At 32.4% G+C, this 25912-nt stretch overlaps 2 protein-coding genes across 13 annotated transcripts in view; both read left to right on the top strand.

The window, feature by feature from the left end:
• LOC111043815 (stress response protein NST1) overlaps positions 1 to 21721 on the top strand; it is a 48532-nt gene extending 26811 nt beyond the window's left edge. For 2 of the 12 annotated variants that reach the window (XM_039433948.1, XM_039433949.1), the window contains exons 4-10: positions 2894 to 2974; positions 3509 to 3538; positions 12026 to 12263; positions 16137 to 16305; positions 17573 to 17743; positions 18951 to 19085; positions 20630 to 21721. In XM_039433948.1, the coding sequence (XP_039289882.1) occupies positions 2894 to 2974; positions 3509 to 3538; positions 12026 to 12263; positions 16137 to 16305; positions 17573 to 17743; positions 18951 to 19085; positions 20630 to 20788 (983 nt within the window). In that variant the 3' untranslated portion in view covers positions 20789 to 21721. The remainder of the gene's footprint in view (positions 1 to 2893; positions 2975 to 3508; positions 3539 to 12025; positions 12264 to 16136; positions 16306 to 17572; positions 17744 to 18950; positions 19086 to 20629) is intronic. The other 10 variants (XM_039433953.1, XM_039433954.1, XM_039433959.1 and 7 more) reach the window with 7 other exon arrangements.
• Positions 21722 to 24341: 2620 nt separating this feature from the next.
• Positions 24342 to 25445, top strand: LOC111043804 (N-acetylglucosaminyl-phosphatidylinositol de-N-acetylase). Its single transcript, XM_022328853.2, has one exon. It carries the CDS (start codon positions 24491 to 24493, stop codon positions 25391 to 25393), a length of 903 nt encoding a protein of 300 aa, XP_022184545.2. The 5' UTR covers positions 24342 to 24490; the 3' UTR covers positions 25394 to 25445.
• Positions 25446 to 25912: the final 467 nt, after the last annotated feature.

Genomic DNA, 25912 nt, shown 5'->3' with positions numbered 1-25912 from the left:
CCAAATCAATGAGTGCGATACATTATAAATTTGTTGAATAGCTCTTGTATAGGAGGAATATCTGTACAGCAATGAGACTGTAATCTATTTATTGTAGCTATAATAGAAGCGACTGGCTATTATGCTTGTGGAATATGCGAATATCATAGATTTTAACGCCAAATTATAACGCAAATACTCATGTACAAATCTATGCTTCTAGTTTAGATTGTAGTGACGTAGTTTAACAAAAGTTGGAAACTCATTAATGCCTTCATAAAATACTGTCTTGGAGATTTAAATCTTCGATAATTTGCTTCTCAGTAGATTTAGCTCTGTAATCAACTCGGCTTGAATTTGTTCCTTTATTGCACAAATATACTTTTTCAAACTTTCACTCGCTTTTCTTATTTCACTATGTAGATCACTTCAGTTTTCTTTCCACTTCTATGCAGATAGATATTTATCCAAATTCTGTATTTGGTGAAGGATCGCTTGCAATGATTCATGAAGACAATCTGATAAACGATTTTGAACTTACTTGACTGACTTGAAATTGAGGTGACTAAGTACGAGAAAAAGAAAATCGACATCAGCAGAAAAATCTGACATTCAACTTTTGAGATTTGAAATTTCGTAGCATAGCGAATATTCTAACAGAAAAATAAATTAGTGAAATAAGGATACATTCTACCGAGAAGATTAATAATAAGAATGACTTTGGCCTGGTTGCACAAAAGCCGGTTCAATTTTAATCGTGATTAATTTCACGATAAACAATTAGAGAAGACTTTTTCGAAAGGAGGCTTCTCTGATTGGTTATCGTGAAATTGATGACGATAAAAATTTAACCGGATTTTGTACAACCGCCAATTTGAGTTTTAAAATAATCGATATAATATATGCTGCTGCCTGTATCGATCTTCTCTGAAATAAATCTATCCAAGAATAAAAACTTGAACATGGAAAACTGATAAGAGCAGAATACCTTTTCAATCGAGCATTCTAGCTCCAAGATACATGACCTTACAACTCCTATGGGATCACTTCAACAGCTTAATTTTGAAAAATCTTAGTTAAGAGTTTGAAATATCTCATGTATTTAACCATGAAGTCCTGCACAATTCATGACAAACTGCAAACACTGATTAGTTAAAATAGTAAATTCTCAGTAATCACTCAACAAATCTTCAGGTAATTGACCTTGACTTCATTATTTGACCTTGACCTTTCAACCTCAACAAAGAACTTGAACTTGAAAAACCTTGTTAATGATGGACAGCAGTGATTAGAAAACACTACATTTTCAGTAATCACACGACAAAACCATGGGTAGTTGACCTAGACCTTATTACTTGACCTTGACCTAAAACTTCCAACCTCAACAAAGAACACGAATTGGAATGGATTTGTCCATGATCAATTTATAATCCTTGAAAGAAATACACGATTCTTATGATCCTTCAGATCATTCATGCATATTCATATATCATCATACTCTTGAATACTTTCTAATTCATTAAAAATCTCAGTATGAAATGTATATATCTTCAAAATCTTTGGAGCTATCAAATCATTGGACTAGTATATTCCAATAATAATTATTAAAATATGAATATTATATTTATTACAACCTAAAAGTCAATTTTCTAACTACTTGTGACGTTCTACTCGTCGACTTGACAATAGAGGCAGGGAGGTGCCATTCAATTGATAAAGGTCATAGGTACATTGTTTCTAATCACTAGTGACCTAACTCGATTGACAGCTTTGAGAGACTCTGACTAGGATTGATTGACATCTTTCTACAACAGCAAGCGATCTACGTTTACTGATCTCTTGGTAAGTGAAAAAACCTCAGAAACCTATATGTGTGTCTCTATGTTTGAATCGAACTAAGTTTTCCGCAAAACTGATCCATGCATCTTCTTCCTTCATTCCTTTCAACCGTCTCTTCGTAATTTTAACTCTTGTGTGATAATTTCACATCTTGTGCACGTCTTTTATTTCTGCTATTGAAATTTTCTGCAATTTTTGATTTCGATGTCTTGGCTTTGAATTGAGATGATAATAATTTATTGCTTGTGCTTTTTATCAGCTGATAATATTGTGGAAACTTCTGGTTTACTGAGTTGGATATGATTGTTGAATCATTAATTAATGTTAACATTATCCCCTCGGAAGCTTTTATTAGTCTCGAAAATGATACATTAAATGCAATTAAGTTATAAAAATTCATCTCTTGTGTGAAAATCGACTTTTTTCAATGGAAATGAATCCTAAAAGATTTTTTGGAATTTGTTGAAAAAAGGTTTCCGGGAATAATGACTGCAATTGAGTGAGAACGGTTTTACTAATGGAATATCCAGATGAGGGCTTGATTATTGAAGGAACAGGATGAGAAATATGTAATAAAAACAGAGAAAGTAGATCAAATTCAATTCATTCGATGGTGGTTGAAGAGATTTATAAATATTTTGGTTCGCATTATAACTTCAATGAGACATTTCTGAAAGCATTTCTTCAAGATAAATTATTGAACCATTTCATTATTCAACGATCCTGTCCCTATTGGAATCTTATCATTTGTAATGAATTTGAAATTATTGTCTGTACACTATTAAAAATATCCCTATCCTGATATAAACGTTTCAATACTTAATGTAGTAGGCTATACCTTAGTTACCTTCTTTGACAATCCAGTAAACCACGATATCGATAACTAACATCATTACTAATATGACTTGACTAGATAGATACCTACTAACTTTGTACTATGCTAACCAATCAACCTGTCCATGCTTGTTAAACTTATGAATGTGAATGTGCTTGATCAGGAATAGTGTGTTATTAGCGTAGTTTTTCAATGTTTGTTTGAAATTGATTGTAATATGTTTGTTTTCTTAAATCGTAGCTGGTGGAAGAAGTAATGCGCCTGAGGAAATAAACAATTCCACCGAGTCGATTACCAGGAAGAACAATAGAGTTGTAGCAAGTAATTTCTGCATCTCATGAAATTATCTAGTTTAAGAGCTTTTCCACAAAGTATTTGATATGATTTCATGGTTTAGCACAAAAATATCTTTGAAAATTTATGATAAATACAAACCTCTGGTTTTTCAAAATCATTTCCACTAGAAAAATGTGCTTCTATGAAACAAATTCGTTAATAGTCTTTTATAATAAGCATTTGAATATATCTCTGGGAGAAGTTTCAAGAGATTTTTTAATTCAAATAATGCTCCAAGTTATATTGAGCTTACTGTATATTTGAAAAGCTTTTTCATTATGTATTTCAATCTATTGTAGGTTATACTGTAGTCTATTAATTGAGAATAATGAATAATATGGTGAATTCAAGACTTCTAGACCCTGTCAATTTCACAGTTAATTAACAAAGTTTTTCGATCTCAAAATTATCTCAGCTTCTAAAATTACTTAAGGAGTACTAACATACAAATTATAATCGTACAGCTAGTAAAAGTGAGGTAGAATTATAATATACTTGTCTTGTTTCTCTTAATTTCAGTAATCTCTTGGTTTCGAGATCAGCCACCTAGTGAGTTTTCATATTCAACAAATTTTCATCCATGAGACTAAAATACAACAGCATAACACTCATCTAATCACAGTCAACGCATGACTTAGTCTAACACTGCCTTCAAACGAAATCATTGTTTGAAAATTGAGGAGAGTAGATAGAGAAAGTAGTAATATCTGTAGTTGTTTATGATTTGTAGAATACTCACAGCTCACAAATAAATGAATTAATTGTATGGGACCAATAGCAAAGTAGAGAGTCGAATTGATTATCTAGTAGGGCCACTTGGATGTTTAATTTTCAGAAAATATGAAAAAGTTACTTGTAGTTTTCTATAATAATTAGACAGTAGAAATACAGTGCAGTGCTCATACTAATGCTTTATATTGAATCGATTATTTGATAGAATATTTCGCAGCGATGATGTATTCAATTCATCCACATCTTCAAAGAAATAACTATTGAAAGAAGGATAGTGAGTATTGCATACTGCCATAGAATAAAACAATCTTGAACATAAGAATAAAACAAGGAACAAAACTGTATAAGTTTTCTCTGCTTAGTATGACTATGGATACAAGAAAAAGGATACAATAATAATAATAAAGTGTAACATCTACAGAGTCTCAATCTAAAATAATGAACTTGAGTAAGAGAGTGGCATAATACCATAACCTAGATATGATTGAACATGAAGAAATGTAATGAATAGGAACATGAAGATCAGAGAAGAAGAGAGAAATAGAACAATAGCACTCTTTCACGGTTTCAGAGTAGTATTTTGCTATTTTGTCAAAATAGTGTACTGAAATTGGAGGAACAGGGAAAACGGCAGAGTGGAAGTTCCGGGGGAAATGATTGATAAAGTCTATCGAATTGGGAGGCGGCCGAGAAAACAAGAAGCGGCCGGCAGCCAGCAAGACACAAGACAAGACCCCTGCCAGCAGCGGAAGAGCTGCACCTAAAAACAGAATAGATAAATGAACAGCGGGAAGCCAAAAGAAGAAGGAGGAGGGGAGGAATTAGAATGAGAAAGAGTGAGAAGAAGAAGAAGAAGAAGAAGAAGAAGAAGAAGAAGAAGAAGAAGAAGAAGAAGAAGAAGAAGAAGAAGAAGAGAAGAAGAAGAAAAGAAGAAGAAGAAGAAGAAGAAAAAGAAGAAGAAGAAGAATGTGAAAGAATATGAAATAAATAAGGAGGAAGGGAAAAAATCAGGACTGGAGGAGAAAAGGAATATGGAGGAGAATAAGAAGAAAACTGGAATGATGAAATGAGATGAGCAGGAAGGAAAAAAGGAGGACTGGGAGAGAATAAGAGTATGAGGGAGAAGAAGGAGGAGAAGAACAAGGAGAAGGAGAAAACTAGGATGAGAAATAAAATGATAGAAGAGGGAGGAGAAAAACACGAAGAAGAAGAACTACAACAACAAGAAAGAGAACAGAAGAGTGGAGAAGAAAGATTAGAAGAGGAGAGATGAGAGGATAGGAGAAAAGAGAAAAGGAGAGAATAGAGGAGATGAAAAGAGAATGGAGCACGAAGGAGGAGAAGAAAATGGAAAAAGGAGGTGGAAAGGAGAGAAGATAAGAGTTGAGTAGAATAATTAGAATAGGAAAACCATCAAGAACAAATAAAGTAAGACCAATAACTAGAACAAGAACAAGAATGAAGAGGAATTAATAGAGAGAGAAGAGTTTAGAGGGGAAAAAGTAAAACTTGAAAAAAGAGGAGAAGAAATGTTTAAGGAAAGTGATTGAGTAAAAATTGAGAGACGGAAGATGAATAAGTAAGAGACGAATAAGAAAAATAATGATGGGGAAAAAGAAGAAGAAGAAGAAGAGAAGAAGAAGAAGAAGAAAAAAGAAGAGGAGGAAAAAGAAAAAGGAGCCCAGAAATATTAAGTTGGGCGAGTGGCCTTTGGATGGGCCAAGTGGGCCAACCAATGATGGCCCAGTGACACAAATGACCAATAATGAAGTAGCCGCCATAATTCCATCTCTATCACACATTCATCCTCTTCCTCCCTCTTCTGATGCCTCCATGAATGTAACGGTAAAGTCCTATCCGTCAACCAACTAATTTATGAACGCCTATCGCCCAGGCTTATTCCACTTCTTACTCTGAAATATTATGGAGAGGTACACTCTACACTCAACAATAATCTAGTGGGAAAGGTTACTGCAGTCATATGTATATCATAAATCTTATGCATATGTATTCAGGGAATTAAGCAGTGGGGCTGGATTTAGTGGGATAGGCATAACCAATGAGAAAAAGCTTGTTTTCTTTTGAAATTGATTTCGAGTAGACAAATGATCAGAAATGAGAAGAAGCACAAATAGAATAATTTGTCTACAGGATAGAGCATATTATCAAGATCATAAACACAGCAAGTTTGAGCTCACCGTTTGAGTTTTTATTCTCAAATGAACCGTCTTCTACCAATTTACACCAACAATCAACCACTTTCATAAACAAGTGATTGAGTTGAGATGGCTAATCAATAACTATAGTTAACAGGTAACAGTCAACATAATATATTATGTTTCCAGAAACAAAACCATTTTGCAGTGAAGGTCAAATTACCACTTTCGAATCACCCACTTTCTTGTGATAAACACGATTTCTCAATGAAGGATCTGCGATGCAGAGCTGGTAGCTAGAGAAGGATGTGTAGCTGGGATTCAATAAGTTTGGAGAGAGAAAAAATAAAATTGGAAATGTGTATTCAGGAAGAAACTCAATATATATTAATTTGATGATACACAAAATTATGAATGAAAGCTCTCCTGTGAAATTAAGCCCACAGTAGGCCTAAATGATTCATATAGGCCTTCATACATCAAGAGAAATTTATCGTAAAATGAAGGATTATTAGTAATACTTCTCAACACGTTCAACAAGTTATTGAATGCAAGCTATTTAATTCAAGTAGTTGAATGCTTAATGAAGGAAATGAAAATTCCATCATTCTACCATTCACCATTCTCTATTTTCTCTGATGGAAATTTACCACTCGTAACATAAACAATTAAAAACAAATACAAACGGTGACTCAATATTTCTATTCATTTCTAATGCTTTCTTCATAGTGTGATCATTCCATTATTACTCTTCTCCCTCTACACAAGTCTCCATTCGTGATTGCATGTTAGATAAGGCTAAGCAATCTTTCTTGGACGCTCCAAACCACAGAAAGTTGATTACGCTGCTTCAAAACAACTAATTAAACACAGCTGCTCAAACCAAAGTCATCGCTGTTTGAGTTTGCAAACTTTTCCTACAACTCTTCTTTATTATCAACAATAGAGGCTCCAACTTTGTCAGTTGTTGAATATTCTGTAAAATATGTAATTAAGATGTTGGAGATTGAATGGAAATGAAAGATTGATGATAGAAACGAGAAGATGTTGGCATTGACGATTTTCTCACTGTGTTTGTAAAAAATTCAGCAAGTGGGCTTGTAATATTCAAAATATTTGTGAGTTTGAGACTGTGCGGCAGTTACTGTGCCGAAGAAAGCCGAATTACAAGGATGGCATGAGTAAATTGGAAATTGTGAGATTTAATTACTCCTTTCCTGTATAATAATACAAAAATAAATTATTCTTAACTTCTAATGCTAACGCAACTAGCCCGATTTCGTATGAAGAGGAAAGAATCCTCGAAATTGGAGAAAGAACGAGTGGGAAAATATGACATACTTTACAACATAAATAGAGATAAAATGTTTCATATAAGATCTCAATAAGTGATGAATCTGACACTTAAGGTGGGGTGGAAGAGAATATTCAGAGCGAAAAACACTGTGCTAAAAAGGCGAGGAAAGGAATGCTGATGAAACAATTTTAATGTAGTGACAATGGATGAATATTGTAATTAAAATGTTTATTTATAATGGAGTAGTAGGCATGAGAGGGAAGTAAATAGAGGGAGTAAAATAGTAAAAGGAGAACAGAAATAACATAAAAAGAGAAGAAAATCAACAACAAATCAAGAGCTCATCACAATACTAAAGTGACAACAAGGTTGCAGAGAGAAAAAAATGAACCATGAGGAGAAACAGGCTGAATACGAAGTAGAAAGGAGAGAAAAGAGACCGAGAGGAGTTGCAATGCAATTTTCGTAAGAAACAGCCCCAACTACAATGATGACAAAGCTGTTGTAAAGAGCATAGCTCACTCAAGCATCCATTGTAATGGTTCAGCGCGACGATTTCCAATTTTGATTAGAAAAAACCCTTTCCGTTTGACTCCGATTATCTTTACTCTGTCCGGTGACAGGTCTACTTAGCCTGCATAAAATACAGCGACGGGCGTCTTCCGTCTTCCTCTGCTCTGCTCTGCTCTGATCAGTGGGTCACGATCGCCAGAAATTACACTATCAATTTCTTTGGACTAGTATTGGTCGGAGGGGGGACCTACTTTTCTCTGTTCCGAGCTCCGTTTCAATGATTCACAAACCTCGTCTGCACGTGTCCACCAGCATCACACTATTCTACTGTCAGCATTGTTTGAATGAGAACTATTGATTACATTCATGACGAATGCTGGCAGTTTGAAGTGATTCTCACGGTAGGAAAGTAGTCAATCACTTTTCCATTGGCGATCAATTATTATCAGTGTGCCGGAATCGGGAAGCTCTCATGCTTCATAGGTATATCATATTCTGGTAATCTAATTTGCATATTAGGCTCATATTTGATGGACTACCCCATCGAAACATCATCATAATTATCAATAAATTATTGCTTGATTCACAACGGTCGCTTTTGGTGATGGAGTTGCTTTCAATTCTTTGGGATTTTGAAAGTGAAAATGACTTTCTTCTAATAAAATAATCCTCTATTTAAAATACAAACACTATTTTTTCAGGAACAACCACAAGAATAGTTCTGTTTTTTAATTATTGTTTTTGAACCATAAACCCGAAGGATTTCGATGACGCAGTCTGCATATCACTCCCAGTGCCAGCACCAGTGTATTTACTTTGTATTTGAAAATATTGATAGACAACTACCTATTATACGGATTGGAAGCAGTCATGTGAAGATTATATTCATCAGTACTTCTTTGTAGAAATTATAAATAAAATATTACAACCAAATGGTAATATAATCAGGGTATGAAACTCAGGTTAGGCTTCCGTACATGAGAGAAACTTTGATATTCTAGAGCTCTCTTAAGAAAACCAAGCGAGAAAAAAGATAAATTTCTTACAAGGTTTCTGGTTCTCCCTCTGGGATTTGTCCCCAAAACCGTACAATAGACATGTGTGACTTTTTCATGCAAGTTTTTTCAAGTAACTATTCATGTGTCATGCAGTACTACAAAACTCACGTTCTTGGGTTGGTCTGTAGGGACAATAATTAACATAACTGATTCATTAAAACATCAATATATATAGGTAGTATTGAATTTGAATAGCAAATTGATGACAGGAAAGTTTTGAAAAATTGGAACAACATATTTATTCAAATGGTTTGTCAAATAGTCAAAAACATCGGATATTATTTGGAGTTAGAATAGCTATGAAGAGATAGAGAAGCGGTACTTAGATGATGTAAATAATTTGATACTGACAATTTAATTCAATATTAATCAATTGATTAATTGAGGGAATACCAATTTTCATCTGTACAATCATAATATGATTCACGTCCCCCAATGATAGAAAGCATAACGTTTTTATAATATTGGATGAATATTTTCAATTCTTCTCTTCTCATCTGATCCATATCACTAATAACGAACTCAGATAATATTTATAATTTGAACATACTACCAATCAAATTCGAATTTTCAACCTTTTTCAATATTTTCCTTCCAAGACAAATTCAATAATTCTTATGACATTGTACGAATTATTTCAATCTTTCAAATATAGACATTCTTTGAACCATAAAAATACAAACGTGACAATATGTCAATAATCTCTAGAACTCATGTTTGAATGCTCAGTCATGAATAGGAGGACCACCTGGAGCGTCAATTACATGCCCATCGTGTCGATATGAACACCAAACATGGCAGACAAAGGCTATTGAAAAAAATCGATCACTGTCGAATCGCAGAATCGAATACAGAAAACATTCAAGATATAAATATATCCGCCATCAACTGACAGTTAGTTGATCGTGAAAGAACGCACCAAGAACGCTAACGCCTAGTTAAACCTAACTCGTGTCCAGAAATCATAGTTCCGTTATGTAGGATTTTAGAATTTGTCTTCAGATTCGTTTGCAGGATAACTTATGGAATAAATAGTTGACACTTTATGATTAGTTAATTCTAAGCTCTAATCAATCTCATGATAAAAATATGTCTAAATCAAGGCTACAGTATACTCAGTAGCGAAGCCAGGATTTGAAATGGTGGGTGAGGGGGAGGTATGACCAAAACTTTTGGGTCCCCTAAAGACAAAAATTATTGAATTCCCTTAGACTATTGAACTTTGTTGGAAAGTGAACAATTATTTTAAATTCATAAATATCAGGCCAAGTTTAAAATACCAGGCCAATCACAGTTGAAAGATTCCTCACTTCTATTGTGTTTGTAGAGTTTCTTCTGTGTACTGTGTTCAAGTAGAAGTTCAATTTAAAAAAAAAATAATTGGATTTTCCGTGTAGGACTAAAATTAATTATTTATCTGGCAAGACAGTAGGAGAGACACAGTCTGAAGCTGTAGTCCAATTTCACTCATGGAGCAATAATTTTATAGCATGAAATAATAAATAGTACGATTTTAAAATGGGACTATAAAGAAATGGGTTCTATGAGCAATTTATAACTTGAACATATTCTTTCCATAATTACCAATATGAATTTAGAACCATTAAAATCTGCTACTTTAGGATAGGCTACATATTTTTACAATGTCGTTGATGGCCCTTAGAAACCAACATTGAACTGCAATAACGCCTACTTTGGATAAGCTTGATGACTTTTTTGAAGAAAAAATAAAGTTGACTATTATTGCAATTTTATTTGCAGAAATATAAAAGAAACTCTTGTAGAGACAATATAAGTTTAGATGTTAGAGGAGATACAGTGATTCAGGTGTTTTGACTCATAAATATGTAAGAGACACGCCTTGCAGTTGTTTTGAATGTTTTCAAAGTTGCTGCAGCCGATATGTTGTTTTGGAACGGTACCTTGACCTTCACCGACAAGCTAAAGGTCGTTTACCCTTATATAATATATACTTTTCAGTTTTGACCATGACAATGACTTTGCTATTGGTCTAACCTACTAACCCTGTGCCCTCATAGTGGAAAATCATCCAAGTTTAAAACATATTCTCAAACCCTCCTTCAAGTGTTATTATATTTTATAAAATTATGGAATAATATTATTCATAAAATTATTTAATAATGTTTTCTAAAACCGTATGTAGAATAACAGAAGGATAGCATGACTAACTGATTAACTGAAAACAAATTAACTACAGTATTTTTATTTCATATAGCAAAGTGAATCAAGTTTTTAGTAAAGTTTCTGTATTCTCCCATCATATTATATAGACTTTATACACAGAACACATTGAATATTGAGCAATGATATATTATATACCGTAATTTCATCTAAGATATTAGTTGAATTACCCCTCCTGAATATGAGAGCTCACAATATTGCATAACTCTGATGATTGATCACTAACATTGTTTAGTAGACACTTTTTACTAAATTGTTCAGTAAATCTTTCTCCATTTCTGTCTTCTTGGATAAAGGTGAACAATTTATCTAGTAGTACCTTTGAGACTCTTTGAAAGAAGATTCAACCCATCAGAAACGACAATAAGTTAAAGGCTCACACATCTTATAAAAAAATCATCATTATTCAAGAATGAATACTTTAATTTTTGATAATAAATTTCACATGAGTTTCAATTCCACAACTCCAGAAGATGAATTTTCATGCAATAATGGAACAAATAAGGTTTGATAATTAAATGCACCAATTAAGCAATTAATATATTGATAATTTACATGATTTAAATTTTTTCATAAGTATAGTAAAAATCAACCTTGAAGTGTACTCAACTACAATGATGAAATCACCCAACATTTCAGAAAGATGTGAAACAATAGAATGGATCGATGGAACATTATTCGAAGTGTCTCATCCCTCCTATAAATTATTCTCGATTCTATCGAGTTCAATTAGATTTGAATTGTTATTCTCAAATAATATACATGGAATACAGAATAGCACAAGCAGAAGAATTTTTAAAAGATCAGTTTTGTGGTGTGTATAAGATTCAGAGAATTTTGAGATGAAACTATATAAAATTCGAAATCTATTAGACTAACTTTGAATCATTGAGTGTTTTGTAAAAGATTCACAGAATTTTAGAATGAAACTAATATTGGAAATCTATTAGACTAAGTTTGACTCATTGAGTGTTTTGTAAAAGATTCACAGAGTTTTTGGATGAAACTATAATATATTATTCGAAATCCATTGGAATGTCTAACTTTGACTCATTGATTGGACGGAAACATGTTGTAGGTGCCATGCCAAGCAAAGATATGGTGCCGCCAGTGTACATAGCCAAATACAACAGGTTTGTGGACACGATAATGGAGCGAATCAACCGAGTGCTGCGGAGGAGCTACGACCCGGTCAACGTGCGACTGCAGAACGCTTCCGATGTCAAGACAAAAACAAAGCCCAAGAAGAACAAGACTAAGAGCAAGCGCAAGAACAAGGAGGGATCCAAGGATAGCGTCGAAATTAAACAGAAGAAGTTAGTGCTATTAATTTTCAATAAATATTGTTCCTGATTGCAATATCTTGATTTAATATTATCTACTAGGTACGCTTTGAAAAAGAATTTCGTCTCGATAGCATTGTCACATTCTCAAAAAGCTATATTTTAGAATCTGAAGTTTACTGTTGCAATGAGAAAAAGTATACAAAGTGCTCACTATCTTTTATTTTGTTTCAATATAATTAAGACAAGTTCATCACAAGTTCAAGCAGATTCATAATAATCAACTATTTTTACTGGCAATAATTGAACTCAATTTATTACAATTAGGACCAGCGCATAATTTCAAGTTTTAATACTGTACGGTAGGTAATTTTATTTTTGTAGAAAAAAATTCAAAGACTTGAAAAAATAGGTATTTCAATAAAACCATTGAAACCAAGCTTTGTTTAAATCAAATGATTTTTATTCTTGACAATGACGTTTTTACAATTCAGTGGAACTCAAATCACAAGATATTTGTTCTATTTTGATTGAAAAGTGATTGGTTGAAAATAACATCAATCTATTCAGCCACAAAATTCATTGCATCAATTATTCGGAAATATATTTCGTAGGCCTACAGTTGAAACAAAATAAAAAATAATAAGGGAAACAATATTATTATTTCGCTTAGAATAAAAGTATATTAATAAAATAACAAATTGGGTGTTTCATTCACATACAGACTCTCACATCATACAGACTTTCACGACTTGAAAAAATAATTAAATCAATTTTATTAATTTAATCAATTACAGTTCCAGTTTTATGAAATAAAGAAAACTATATTATAATATTCCCTTCCTCGAACATTCATATTATTTGTGTTGAAGGTTATATCGGTGAAGAAATAAAGTATTACGATTATTTGAACATTATTACTGATTTTATTTTTACTTTAAAGTCAAACCAATACATTGAACTCAAACGTTTTACTTAAGGCATGTTACACACACTTCACAGAGACAGAGTTCAGTTCAGAGTCACCTGTGCCTTGCCAACCACACATATGATTATTTAGTCTATTTCATTGATTCCAAACAACACGCCCCCTCAATGAAATAACAAAAAAAAATTTATCAAAAAAACAAAAAACAAAGTAAGTTATAAGAAAATTAACATAGTTCAAAAACATCTTAATTATAAAAAAATATTATTTCTAAACTTGACAAAAAGTTCCTTTCCCAAGGGTTTTGTGAAAATGTCATTTAAATCTATGCTATCCTTTTGTTGAAACCCCCTAGCAACTAATCTAGCCTTGTACTGAATGTTACCCTTCTCATCATTTTTAATTTTAAATACCCATTTGCTATCAATAATTTCTTTGTTTTCTGGTACAGTATCTACCTCTGTCCAAGTATTATTCTCTTTCAAAGCATTTAGTTCAGTTTTTACTGCCTCCAACCACTTTACAGAATTGTTTGATTTCATAGCTTCAGAAAATGTAAGAGGCTCATCTACTTGTAGACTAAGATAACTGGTTTCATAGTCTTTCAACCACACTGGTTTTTTAATCACTCTTTTCTCTCTCCCTCTTATTTCATTACTTTCATCCATCATTTCTTCTCCACTTTCTTCATTTACTTCTACTTCATTGATTCCATCTTCAATATCATTTGTTTCAATCTCAATACCCTCAGCTTCACTTGTATCAGTTTCTTCTACTTCATTATTTTCAATTTCTTCAACTTCATTTATTTCAGTTTCTTGTACTCCATCATTTTCAATTTCTTCAAATACATTGTTTGGATCATTACCTTTTGCGATTCCCTCAATGTCAAAGCCTTGATTTATCTTGAATACTTTGGGGTCAGAATACTTTTCACCTTGGTTAGATTGCTCAACATTTGAAAAAATTACATCCCTAGAAACAATTATTTTCAAGTCAACTTCAAACAAACCATTCGAATTTTTTATGCCTTCCATAATGACTTTATTGTCTTTCAACACCTCAACCCTATTTCCACTAAATAAGACCTTACCATCGTTCTCAGTGATAGCACTTACAGATAACAAATTTTTAGAAAGTTCTGGAACATATAAAACATTATTTAAGTTGCATTTGTCTGATTTGATGTTTCCTACCTCAAGAGCAAACATTGATTCATTTTCCTTGGCTACTCCTACTTTACAACTAATTGGAATGGAACTATCAAATAGTGATTTAGATTTTACCATATGTGAAGTAGACCCTGAGTCAATTACGAAAGTGTCATAGTATTTTACATTAGAATTAGTAGTTAAAAAGGATACTTGGTTCTTCTTCTTATCATTCTGTTTTTTACGAAAGTAACAGTCTTTGTCTTCATGATTATTCTTCTTGCAAATACTACAGAATAGACCACTTTTCTGTTTCATTTTATTTCTGCATTCACGGGAAATATGTCCATAATTTTTGCATCTGTAGCACTGGATTTCCGATGTTTTGAATACCACTGGTTGCACAGAATCACCTTTATCAGTAGATAGTCTGCGTTCTTCATTCACCAACCGGGAGGTTAGGTTTGTGAGATTTCTGTCACAAATTGCGGTTGCTTCCCACTAAGTTTGAAAGTGGGTGTATTTCCTGGGCAGGGAGCTGAATATTTTGCCAATAACCATCTCGTCATCGATTTCGTGTCCAACAGATTTCAATTTATGGGTCAAATTTTCCAGACGGCTGATGAAACTAGCAATGTCTTCATTAGCCTCTAGTGTAAAATTGAAAAAGTCCTGCATTAGAGAAAATTTCTGTTGTTTTTCATCACGTTCGTAGATTTGACACAGTTTTTTAAACATTTCACATGAAGTTTCACAGTTCAAAATGTGGTTCAAAGGTTTTGAGTCAATTGTAGTTATTATTATTTTCTTGGCTTTAGCGTCCTTCAAATTGAAAATAGAAAGTTCTTTTTCTTTACTAGGGTCGTTTGGTTTTAATTCTTTTCCATTAACAATATCACTAAGTCCTTGAGAGTCGAACAAAATTTTAATTTTAAATTTCCACATTTGAAAGTCTTCATCGTTGGATAGCTTTCCAACCATACCCAAGTCCGAATCACTGGAACCAGCCATTTTTACTTTGAACTCGATTGCCTTACCTGATTTTACTTTTGGGTATTTTATTTTTACTTTTAATGTTTTTACTAGAGTTCAATCACTTCACCGGTATTACTATTTTAGAGTTGAATCTCCGAACTTCCATTGTTGTCTTGCACGAGAGTATTTAGGTTAAAAAAGTTTTTTACTTGCACACGAAAGATCCAGCCTGGGCCCATAACCTGTTGAAGGTTATATCGGTGAAGAAATAAAGTATTACGATTATTTGAACATTATTACTGATTTTATTTTTACTTTAAAGTCAAACCAATACATTGAACTCAAACGTTTTACTTAAGGCATGTTACACACACTTCACAGAGACAGAGTTCAGTTCAGAGTCACCTGTGCCTTGCCAACCACACATATGATTATTTAGTCTATTTCATTGATTCCAAACAACAATTTGTGTATCATTGAGCAAATAAATAAATTAATAAATAAGAACATGAATAAAATAATAATAATGAATAATATATGAATTGATAAATAATGAGCAAATAACAGTATACAGATTGAATACATGAAGAAAACCTTTACTTACATGGTTGGAGATTCTTGGTTTGCTGATTTTTAATGAGCTAGGCCTAATATATTTCCACAGTGTGATCGCTCTTCAAGAAAACCATCAGCTCAGTTTTTCATTATGCAAGTTTTTTCGTGCTGAGACAAAACCGAAAGTTCAATTCAATACATAATATGTATCTACTATCCTATGTTGCAAGGTGTGAAGTCAACTGTAATTATGTATTTTATTCTATTCCATTAATTTTTTATTGTCTGATTCAACAGTGTTGAGACAAACACAACAGCTGAACCAGAACTTTTGACAACCTTCATGACGACCGAAAAATCAATTGAGAATGAAATTGGCACCACCACCAATGCGACCATCCCTCCAGAACCAAGACGCCACTCAGAACGTGGCAGGAAGAAGCAGAACAAGAACAAGAATAACAGGGTAATCTTAATTATGAACCATATTTCATAAACAATATATTATTAAAAATTATCACTATCCAACTCTTCACTAAACATAATTATAATTAATAAATAATTATGTTTTTCCTTGTCAGATCTTCTAGCAGAATGTTGATGAATGGATGAGGCACTAGCATAAATTGCTCATAGAGTGTCTAAGAAACCGCATGATACTTGTCTGCTTTTCATGAACTCTCTGTAGAGGCTGTAGTTTCCTACAATGAGGAAAAAATTACCAATTAATTTCCTATTAAAAATTTTATTCAAATGGATCTTTTTACTTTTTTTAATGAATTCAATTTTTGACCCTATTGCAGTATCCTGGATAATAGTCAGTAGGCAGTAGATCTATTACTAAACATATTTCAGGAAGGAAAATGAAATATTCAGAAGGTATTATCAATATTATCTATAAAATAGCTAATATTATCGGTGATTGCATTTACCTTGATTTGTCTGAGAATGTTGGGCTCTTTTCGGTATGAATTGTGGAAAAAATTTATATAGAAATAAGTTTGTGATTCATATAAATAGAGAGTACCTGAGTACTATTCATTTTAAAGAGATTTTTATTGTGTTTTAAGATTTTGAAGTATTGAATATGCTGGAATTTTTCTGTTTGTAATTACATTAAATAAGTGAATTGGATGAAATATCATGATTTCTATTGAAAGTGGAATCACAAGAGGACATTGAATAGCCTACTAAATAAATATACAGTGGTCACCTTCTAATCGTATCTCTTTTTTCTATATTATTTTTATCGTTCAGTTTAAGCCGAGCAATTTCTTGTTTATAGTAGTTACTAGTAATATTAAGAATTAATTTCCCTATTTTAAAAATAACTGAGTGTTTATTATTATTATTTTGGTATTTGGAACATTCAAATTCAAAAGAATGGTATGTATGAATATTTTTGGACTGAAAATTCTGTGGAAATCTAGAAGACATAACCTCATTTTGGACTTTTAATGTTACCTAAATTTGGGAGAGAAATAGTACAAGGTATTCTTAGTTTTTCTCTCCCAATCTGTGCTCCATTGTAAAAAGAATAAAGAATAAAGAATAAAGAATAATAAAGAATAAAGTTACTGACTTCACAAAGAATATTTTTAATATTATTCAATTCAGCATCAAATCTGCAGTTGGCCTCATTCAAATTGAATTTTTAGTGTCGTCATTGGAAATTTGAGTCTTGTTCAGTAATCCTTATTCGTAATATTAGTAAATTGTTTTTTTTCCAACAGAATAAGACAAAAACAAGCAAACCAAAGACATCGCAGAGAGCCAAGGCTACCCTCTACGGCTTGTCCAGTCTGAAGAGAGATGGCGATGTCACTGTCAATGTGATGAACTCTCACACTACTGTCAAAACAAAGTTCAATATTGGACCGTTGGTGCTCAAAGTTGAAAAAGAGGTAAGATCCATTGAAAAATGAAGTGCAGTTATTCAAATTTTAATCAGGCTTCATTAAAGAATAAAGTGTGCATTATTTCAAATCAGATGTCATCTATACAAGAATTTCATTGATGTTCATGCAATAGACTTATACACTTTCATAAAGTATACGTAATAAGAGACTTGAAATGTTGTCAAAAATCCACTTTATGCAACGAATTTAATTATACCTAATAAGCTATTTCAGATTCATTTTGAAATATTCAAAGGCTTAAAGTAATGAATATCTTTTGGTAGTACTTGTTAACTTTCTATTAGCCAATGTACTGCTCAAATTTTTAAATTTAGTCGTTTTCCCCCATCGTGAATATTGATGAATTATCAGAGCATTTTATAATTACAGATGGAAATTACTGAGATATTGCATTTATTAAAATGCTAATGAATTGATAATCATTATAAAAAAATCCAAATTAAATGCTGTAAATCACCCCGAAGACTTCTGCTACTACATATATTGACAATGCGGTAGCTGTTTACCGCATATATTGACTATGCGGTAAACAGCTAGATGGAGCGAATTTGGATTTTCGTTCAATAACAATAATTTTATAATTATTATGAAATATGTATCACTCTTTATGATATGCCAAGTAGCATGGATTTCAACTTATAGATACCCTAATTAAGTTATCAATAATGCATCTTAATTCTCAATAAGCTACATAAATAATAGCTCCTGCTGGAAATCAGGAAATGGAAAAATTCAAGTACCGTTTTTCAAACTTTATTCAAAACATATTTCACTAACTTGATGCCATTCTCAAGTGAGTCAACACTTTTTTATTTTCTGATGAATAAGTGTAGCTTTCATCAAATAGTTAATATTAATAGCGGATAATATTCCTACTAGAAATATGCCTATGATTAATGTCAAGAATACTTTCATCTAGATAAAACTTTACATTCAGTTAACCATAATCATCGTTCATTTCTATTTTATACATGCATTATCAAATTTGTCAATTTCTTATCCATGTGTTATCATTACAAATATGAAAATAAATTATTATTTATATATAAAATTGACTGAATAGAATCATTTTAGTTATTCTTGATCATTCATTTTGTATCCTTTACTGCCCCAATTACATTCCAAATGTTCACGGTACTTGTTTCAATAAATTTCCAACCTACTGTATTCTAGAATTATTTGTTCATTTCAGTTTGGGAGAGGTGCTAAGAAAGAAATCAGAAGTGCCACCGCTACAACCGCTGAAATGGTAGGCAAGCTGAACCTGAGGGTACTTCATGGTGGAGCTGCTACCCTTCACTCAATCAGGGTTTTACAGCCCAAACAGGTAAATACATCTCATTTGTTCGCCATTCCCGTCACCAATCAATCAGAATAGAATCACTATTTATTTATTGAGATGAGAAGCTTTGGACAGCTTTTGAAGTGATGAGCATACTACCGTTCATTTTATTCACTTCTTAGTTTTCACCAATGTACCTACAGTCCAGGTATTTTAGGTACGGTACTTTGGATTTCACTTAGTTGTTATATAAGCATCAAACCATCTGTATCACTGCACAAAGCACATGAAGCAGCTGTACATGAGAATGGGATAATTCCCATTAATTTATTAATTCTCTAGAAAAATCTGATTTATTTTTCTTATTTTAATGTTGCACTTTGTATTTGTTTTATCTCATCTTATACTTGAAATCTTTGAAGTCTTATATTTATTTTGTCCAAGTTTATTTAATTTCGTTACTTGTATTTTTTTTAACTGGGCACCCGCCGAAAAACTTTCGGGTTTGGCACCCTCAATTGGTTCTCAATGACCCTCAATTGTTTTGAGTTGTGAATAGAAATTCTGATTTGTTTTGATATGATTTTGAATTGGACATTACGAGTATACACACAGCTAAACATTGAGTTGATTAGAATAGATTAGAGTTTTTTTTATTTATGTAAGTTAGGGTTGTATGGCAGAGAGGACCTAGAGTCCTAACTCCACCCTTAATGAAGGCAATTATTCAATTATTCAACTACAATATATATTGGCTTATATATACACTAATTTTCATTAAATGACAGTGTATTGCTAATTATTCAACGAATTTTATAAAGTAAGAAAACTTAATCAATGAGAATAAAGATTGAACGCAATAGATTAGATTAGATTTGTTTAGATTATGTTATGATAGATTAGATTGTTGGGTTTTGAGAAGACAACAGTGCAAAGCTATAGTTACAGATATTCCATAACTTTCTTAAATTTCAATAGAACTCATTCGTGTAATTTCTGTGTTTAAATATAAAGTATGATGAATTATATGGATTTTAACTATCCCATTCACAATAGGCTATCGTAACAGTAGAAATTCCTGTGCAGCTCCATATAAGAAATGAAAACTCTGGCAAAAATGTTGTCATTTCTACTTTTTTATAGTGAAGCTACAGAATTGCATTCCAGTACATAAATGAAAAGTGAAACTGACTATATTCAACAGTGTTCTCATTCATTTCAATTATTTTAAGCTTTTCTCTTTTTTCATCTTTCTTTTCATTATTTTCAAAGTAAAATTGATAGGAAATTTAAAAGTGGAGCTAACCAATTTGAAAGTGAATCAAACTAAACTCAGGCGTACAGAGTTCCATACAAGGTATGCTTAGCTTGCTAAAATCATATCTGTGCGTAAATGCGTTCTTCCATCATATATACGTAACAAGAGCAAACTTTCGAGCAATAGATGCAACAGTAGGCTACTGAAAATATCATGTACCAGATAATTTTTGAAAACTAATCAAAGGAGCATCTTAGACATAGGCCTACAGTTTTCTCAGTTTTGTTCAATTAACTATTTATTTTTAATTGAATTTTTTTCAAATTTATTGATTCGACAGGTGAGAGTCGACAGTCTGGATGATCACGACAGGACGAGGGAGTTCGTGTGGCGTCGCTCTAGTCATATTGCGCATCTCGTTTCTCAAAAACTCCTTTCAGCCACACGCTCAATGCTGAAACCCCCGCCACAGCCAGCACACAAAAAATAACCAAATCCATTGCAATGTAAATACTCTCAACTGGAAAATTTACAACTAGAAAATGGCATTACGAATAAAATATTATTCAGGAGAAAACGTTCCGAGGAAATGGAAAAGTGTAACAGATCTTATAGGATGATAATGGAAATCATTATTTTTCTATTCAAATGAATAGAACTTCATGAGAGAATCATTATCAGTAAATCTGATATAAATTGTGTTCTATTCTCTATTTGTGGAATATCAATAATCTGAAAGCTTTCAAATGAAATAAAATGATTAAATTCATGAATGTATGAATACAAATACATAAATGAATACATAAATCTCTTGGACAATCTATCAGAAAATTTACGAATACATGAATCTCTATTCTTCAGGCAGGCTATTCTATTCTCTACTATGAAAATTCCAACGCTTTAATATTCTAGAAAAATAACATTGATAATGTTTGTCTTTCTGTTGTTACTCTTGAAGATTAATTTTATCTTTTTTCTACAAAGTAGGCTACATTCATTGAGAAGTCACAACATTTCAAGACTTTATAGACAGACCTCACTTCAAAATACTATTGCCTTTGAATATAAAACATAATTAAAGAATAAAAAGATTAGCAATGTTCCCAATAATTTCATAATACGTCTCATTCAAAAGCTTAATACTGTACAGTATAATAATGTCATGACTCTGAACTTCTATGATGTATCTAATTATTCCATGACTTAATTAGGTACAGTACTTATCATTACAATTGCTTTTGCAATTTGTAATTCCAGTTCTTGTTGGAATAATTTATTGAAGGAGAATCAAATCTCGTCTGACTAATTTATTTTGTAATGTGTTTTGGACACTTTGTCTTTTTGTATGTGAGTAGTAATTTATTGTAGATTTTTTTTACTTTTGTATAATATTTCCAATAAATAAAAGATTAATGAACAATGAGTTTCAATTGCATCCTTTTCAAAAAAATTCAGGCAATATAATTTAGTAGCTTGAATTCGAATATTTGCAACAATATCACAAGTTTGTGTAACTGAAAATCCATTGAGAAACTGATACATGACACGGAAAGGTGACTGAAAGAATGAAAAGTTTTTCCAAGAAGTGAGATCAAAACTATTTGGAAAATTCATATTACAATATCTAAAATAGCTGTGATACAAGAGAGAGGTTTTGATCTCTTTCACATAGAAGATGAGATGGTCTGGGAACTGGGAAGATCCCTCAAAAATTTCTTGAAAATTGAATCATTTCATTTCGATGGCCCTCCTGATTCTATATTTATATAGTCCGGGCGCAAATGTAATTCCGTTGTCATTTTTGAGTAACAGCCGTGGAAGATGTCTCAATTTCTTCGTTAGGTATAGCATAATAAGGATCGTGATGATGATAAATCATCAAGATATTTTTTTAGTTATAACCTTCAAAAGTCCAAAAAAAGAGAAATTTCAAATCTATGGAATTTAGAGCGTTTTTTCATCCATGGAACGATATATCTTCATGCTCTGTATGTCAAAAAATGAGTTCTCCACCGCCCTCCAAAGAAAACCCTGTATGATTTCTGGTGCGTTTTTCCATAAGCATGAGGTAACAAGCTAGAACTATAAAATCGATTTTTTCATGACTACTTTGAGATAGAGACTTGAAAATGGTCTCAATCTCTTCGTTACAACAAGACGAATGAGAAAATTGATGATGGAAACAATGAAAATATTCGACATCATTGAAAAATACAAGATGGCAGTCATTATTGACAGACATTTTCATATAGCTTTTTTATTCAGTTATTGTGAGAGATATCGGATTGGTTTTACCACCAAATAAGTGTTAAGAATTGACCAAACAATGATATTCGAGAGAACCATCTCATTTCGACCACTCTTTCCATTATTTATACAACTTCTAAAATTTGAAGCATGCATATTTTTCGGGGACAATATTTCACTTTCCACTCTGTATATGTATTCGGAGTAGACAAACACTAGTATTATTTGCACAGTGTTGTAGAATATGTCCAAAGCTTCAAAATAACATCTGGATGGTGGCTGTAAGTCCGTATTTTACTGCTGGAGCGTCATCGGAAAAAGAGTAAAAAGTACTGTTTGCAGCGCAAACACGCTTTTTCCACCAAATGCCAATCCCACAATTAGAAAACCGTGTAACTCATGACTCTTTGAAGGTACAGACTTGGGAATGCTATTGATAGCATTATCAATCACTCCTGGATATATTCGGAAGTACATCATAAAATATCTTGAAATACATACCGTACCCTAAAAGTACCCTTGAAGAAACACCCCCGAAGGACTCAATTATTTAATCCTAAGCTCATAACGGTTAACCATAATAATCATATTTGAATAAACACCCCCTGTAGGGAGTGTTTATTTAACCCAAAAACATTCTAAAATATCTTGAAATACATATAGTATATTTCGCACCTAGAGAAGAAAATGAGATTTTTCCGGCTTGAAATCGGTTTTCAAGTCCGAGGCTGTACGCTGAGGACTAGAAAAGATTGAGAGCCGGAAAAAATATTTTTGCCCATGGTGCAAACGCTATTTTTCGTGATAGCTCTAGCAAATCTGAGGTAATCTGAATATCAGGAAATTGTCCAAGTATTTTTATTTTTTATTCTGATTTGTCTAAATAACCTAAAAGATGATGTTCAATTATGTGGGAGGTTGAGTTTATACTTTTTTATTCTTTCAAAAGACAATAAGATGATAATTATTATAAATGTTTTAATTATTGAATAATGAAAACAAATAATGAAAAGTTTTTTGATCAGCTGTTTTTTGATCACCTTTCTTAGTTCCATGTTAGCGGCTGGAAAGGGTACTCTTTCCGGCCTAGGCCGGAAAGAATCCTGTTCTGACGTCAGACGAGAGTCGTCTGCAAACAATGTCTTCCAGATCTACGTAGGGACTAGAAAACAGCTGCTTTCTGTGCAGTGTGGCGAAAATGTATCTTTCCATCAACGTTGTAGACAGTTGCAGCTAGACCTGATAACAGTGCTCACACTCACATTCCGGGATGACACGTCACGGTATGATAGGACTGAAAGCTCTATGTTTATTTAGGATTTTTTCCAGACATTTTAAATTGATAAATTATTTATTAATTTTTGGGAAAACATAACAGCAGGTCAATGTAACTTACTGAGCGCAAGGTCTACTGTTCACAGAGCTACTAGTATTGTATATTGTTATTTTAAACTTACATTTCTCAATAATAATTACTTCCATCGTCTTAGTTTTATGCAAAAGACAATTCAAAATTAATTTGAAATAAGCTTGCATTTAAAGTCCGCGCTCTCAAGTATCGAGACTAGCCGGTTATCGATCTCAAATTCTACATCTTGAGAGTCAACGCAGTCGAGAGTCGATAGTCGAATCAAAGAGCAGGCAGACAGAAGAATTTAGGTTAGGAATGTTCAATTAACAGTAGTCTTTTTTTTAATTACAATTTAGTCAGTTCTTCTCTTCATAATAGATTATGGAACAGTGCTGTGTTTTGTTCAATATTCAAACTGAATCAGTTGAAGTTTCTGTGTCATTTTGTCGAAATTAGTCTTCTTTGATGATCGTATGTTATGTTTGTGGTAGGCTACCTATGCAACTTTTTGGAGCCTTCTCTTTAAAAACATTATTCATCAATCAATAGTTAAAATATGTGAGTGTTAGTATCCTTTTAATTCATCTCATTGAAATGGATGAGTTCAAATCAATTTTTAATAATTACGGCATAACTAAACGGCTTTGGGATCAACTGTGTTCGGAAATTATTGAAGGATCTGCTACTTACTTCTATGAAACTACTAGAACCTGTGCATTAGTGATACTTCTTCATATTCTCATATGCTTCCTATTCTACTATTTTCAAGACAATTTCTCTCATAAAGTTGTAAATAATGAACTTGTAAAGAACTCTCGCAGAATTCTCCTAGTGATCGCCCATCCTGATGATGAATGCATGTTTTTCGGCCCTGTGATATTAACGTTAACCAAGAAAAGAGACTGTCAACTCTTCCTCCTATGTCTTTCCAATGGTAATTTCCGTAAATTGGGATCAAAAAGAAAGCAAGAACTCTGGGATAGCTGCAAAACTTTGGGTATTCCAGACAGTCATATCACACTATGCAACAATCCATTCATGCAAGATGACCCGACTGTAGTTTGGAAAAAAGATGAAGTGGCTCAAGTTATTCTAGAACAAGTAGAATCACTTGATATTGATACAGTGCTAACCTTTGACGAGGATGGTGTTAGTGGACATTACAATCATATCTCAATATTTAATGCTATGTCCTACATGCTCACAAAAAACATTCTTCCCAATGATTGCAAAGTTTTTACTTTGCAGTCTATCAATATTCTTCGTAAATATTCTTTCTACATGGATCTACTCATGACGCACATTACATCTAATATTATTTGCAAAGTGAAAAATGATGAACTCTATACTATAAAGAAAGCTATGGAGCAGCATAAAACTCAGTATGTTTGGTTCAGGAAAATATATATAAGATTTTCTAGATATTCTTTTATAAACTCTTTTCGAGAAATTGATAGTAGCTGCTTTGATTTTGATATAGATGATAATGGTCTCTAAGGTGCTTTAAATTTTGTTATGAGAATACATTTTTGATTTGTTATTTATCAAAGGTGTTGTTTATTATCAAGTCTGATCCTCACAAATAAGTTATGTCCAATACGAATATTATATCCACTAATCACTTTTTCCAGATCTAGTCTAGTAGGCCTATATATAGCCTACTGTATCATGATGAATATAAACCGTAACTTCTATTGAATAATAGACTTTAATCTAGTCTGATTCTAGATTATTAAATACTATTAATAATATAATAAATGAATGGATGCTGAATAGATGAACGACTGAATCATACAATGCTACAAAATACGGCGCAGAAAATTATTATTCTCTATTGAAATAATCTCTATATTAGAAAGCTTACATAAATTTCAAATAATTATTTAAATCTTATTTCAAAGTACTTTAAATGAAAAACCAGCCTGCTCCTACCAATCTCACGTGTTTCATGTTCAATTTGTTAGTCTATTTAGGAGTGGCAATGCAATGAATAACAAAGTTTTCAAATCTTAAATA

This window comes from Nilaparvata lugens, chromosome 8, assembly GCF_014356525.2.
Source record: "Nilaparvata lugens isolate BPH chromosome 8, ASM1435652v1, whole genome shotgun sequence".
Classification (NCBI taxonomy): domain Eukaryota; kingdom Metazoa; phylum Arthropoda; class Insecta; order Hemiptera; family Delphacidae; genus Nilaparvata; species Nilaparvata lugens.
This window is presented reverse-complemented; position numbering and strand designations above follow the sequence as displayed.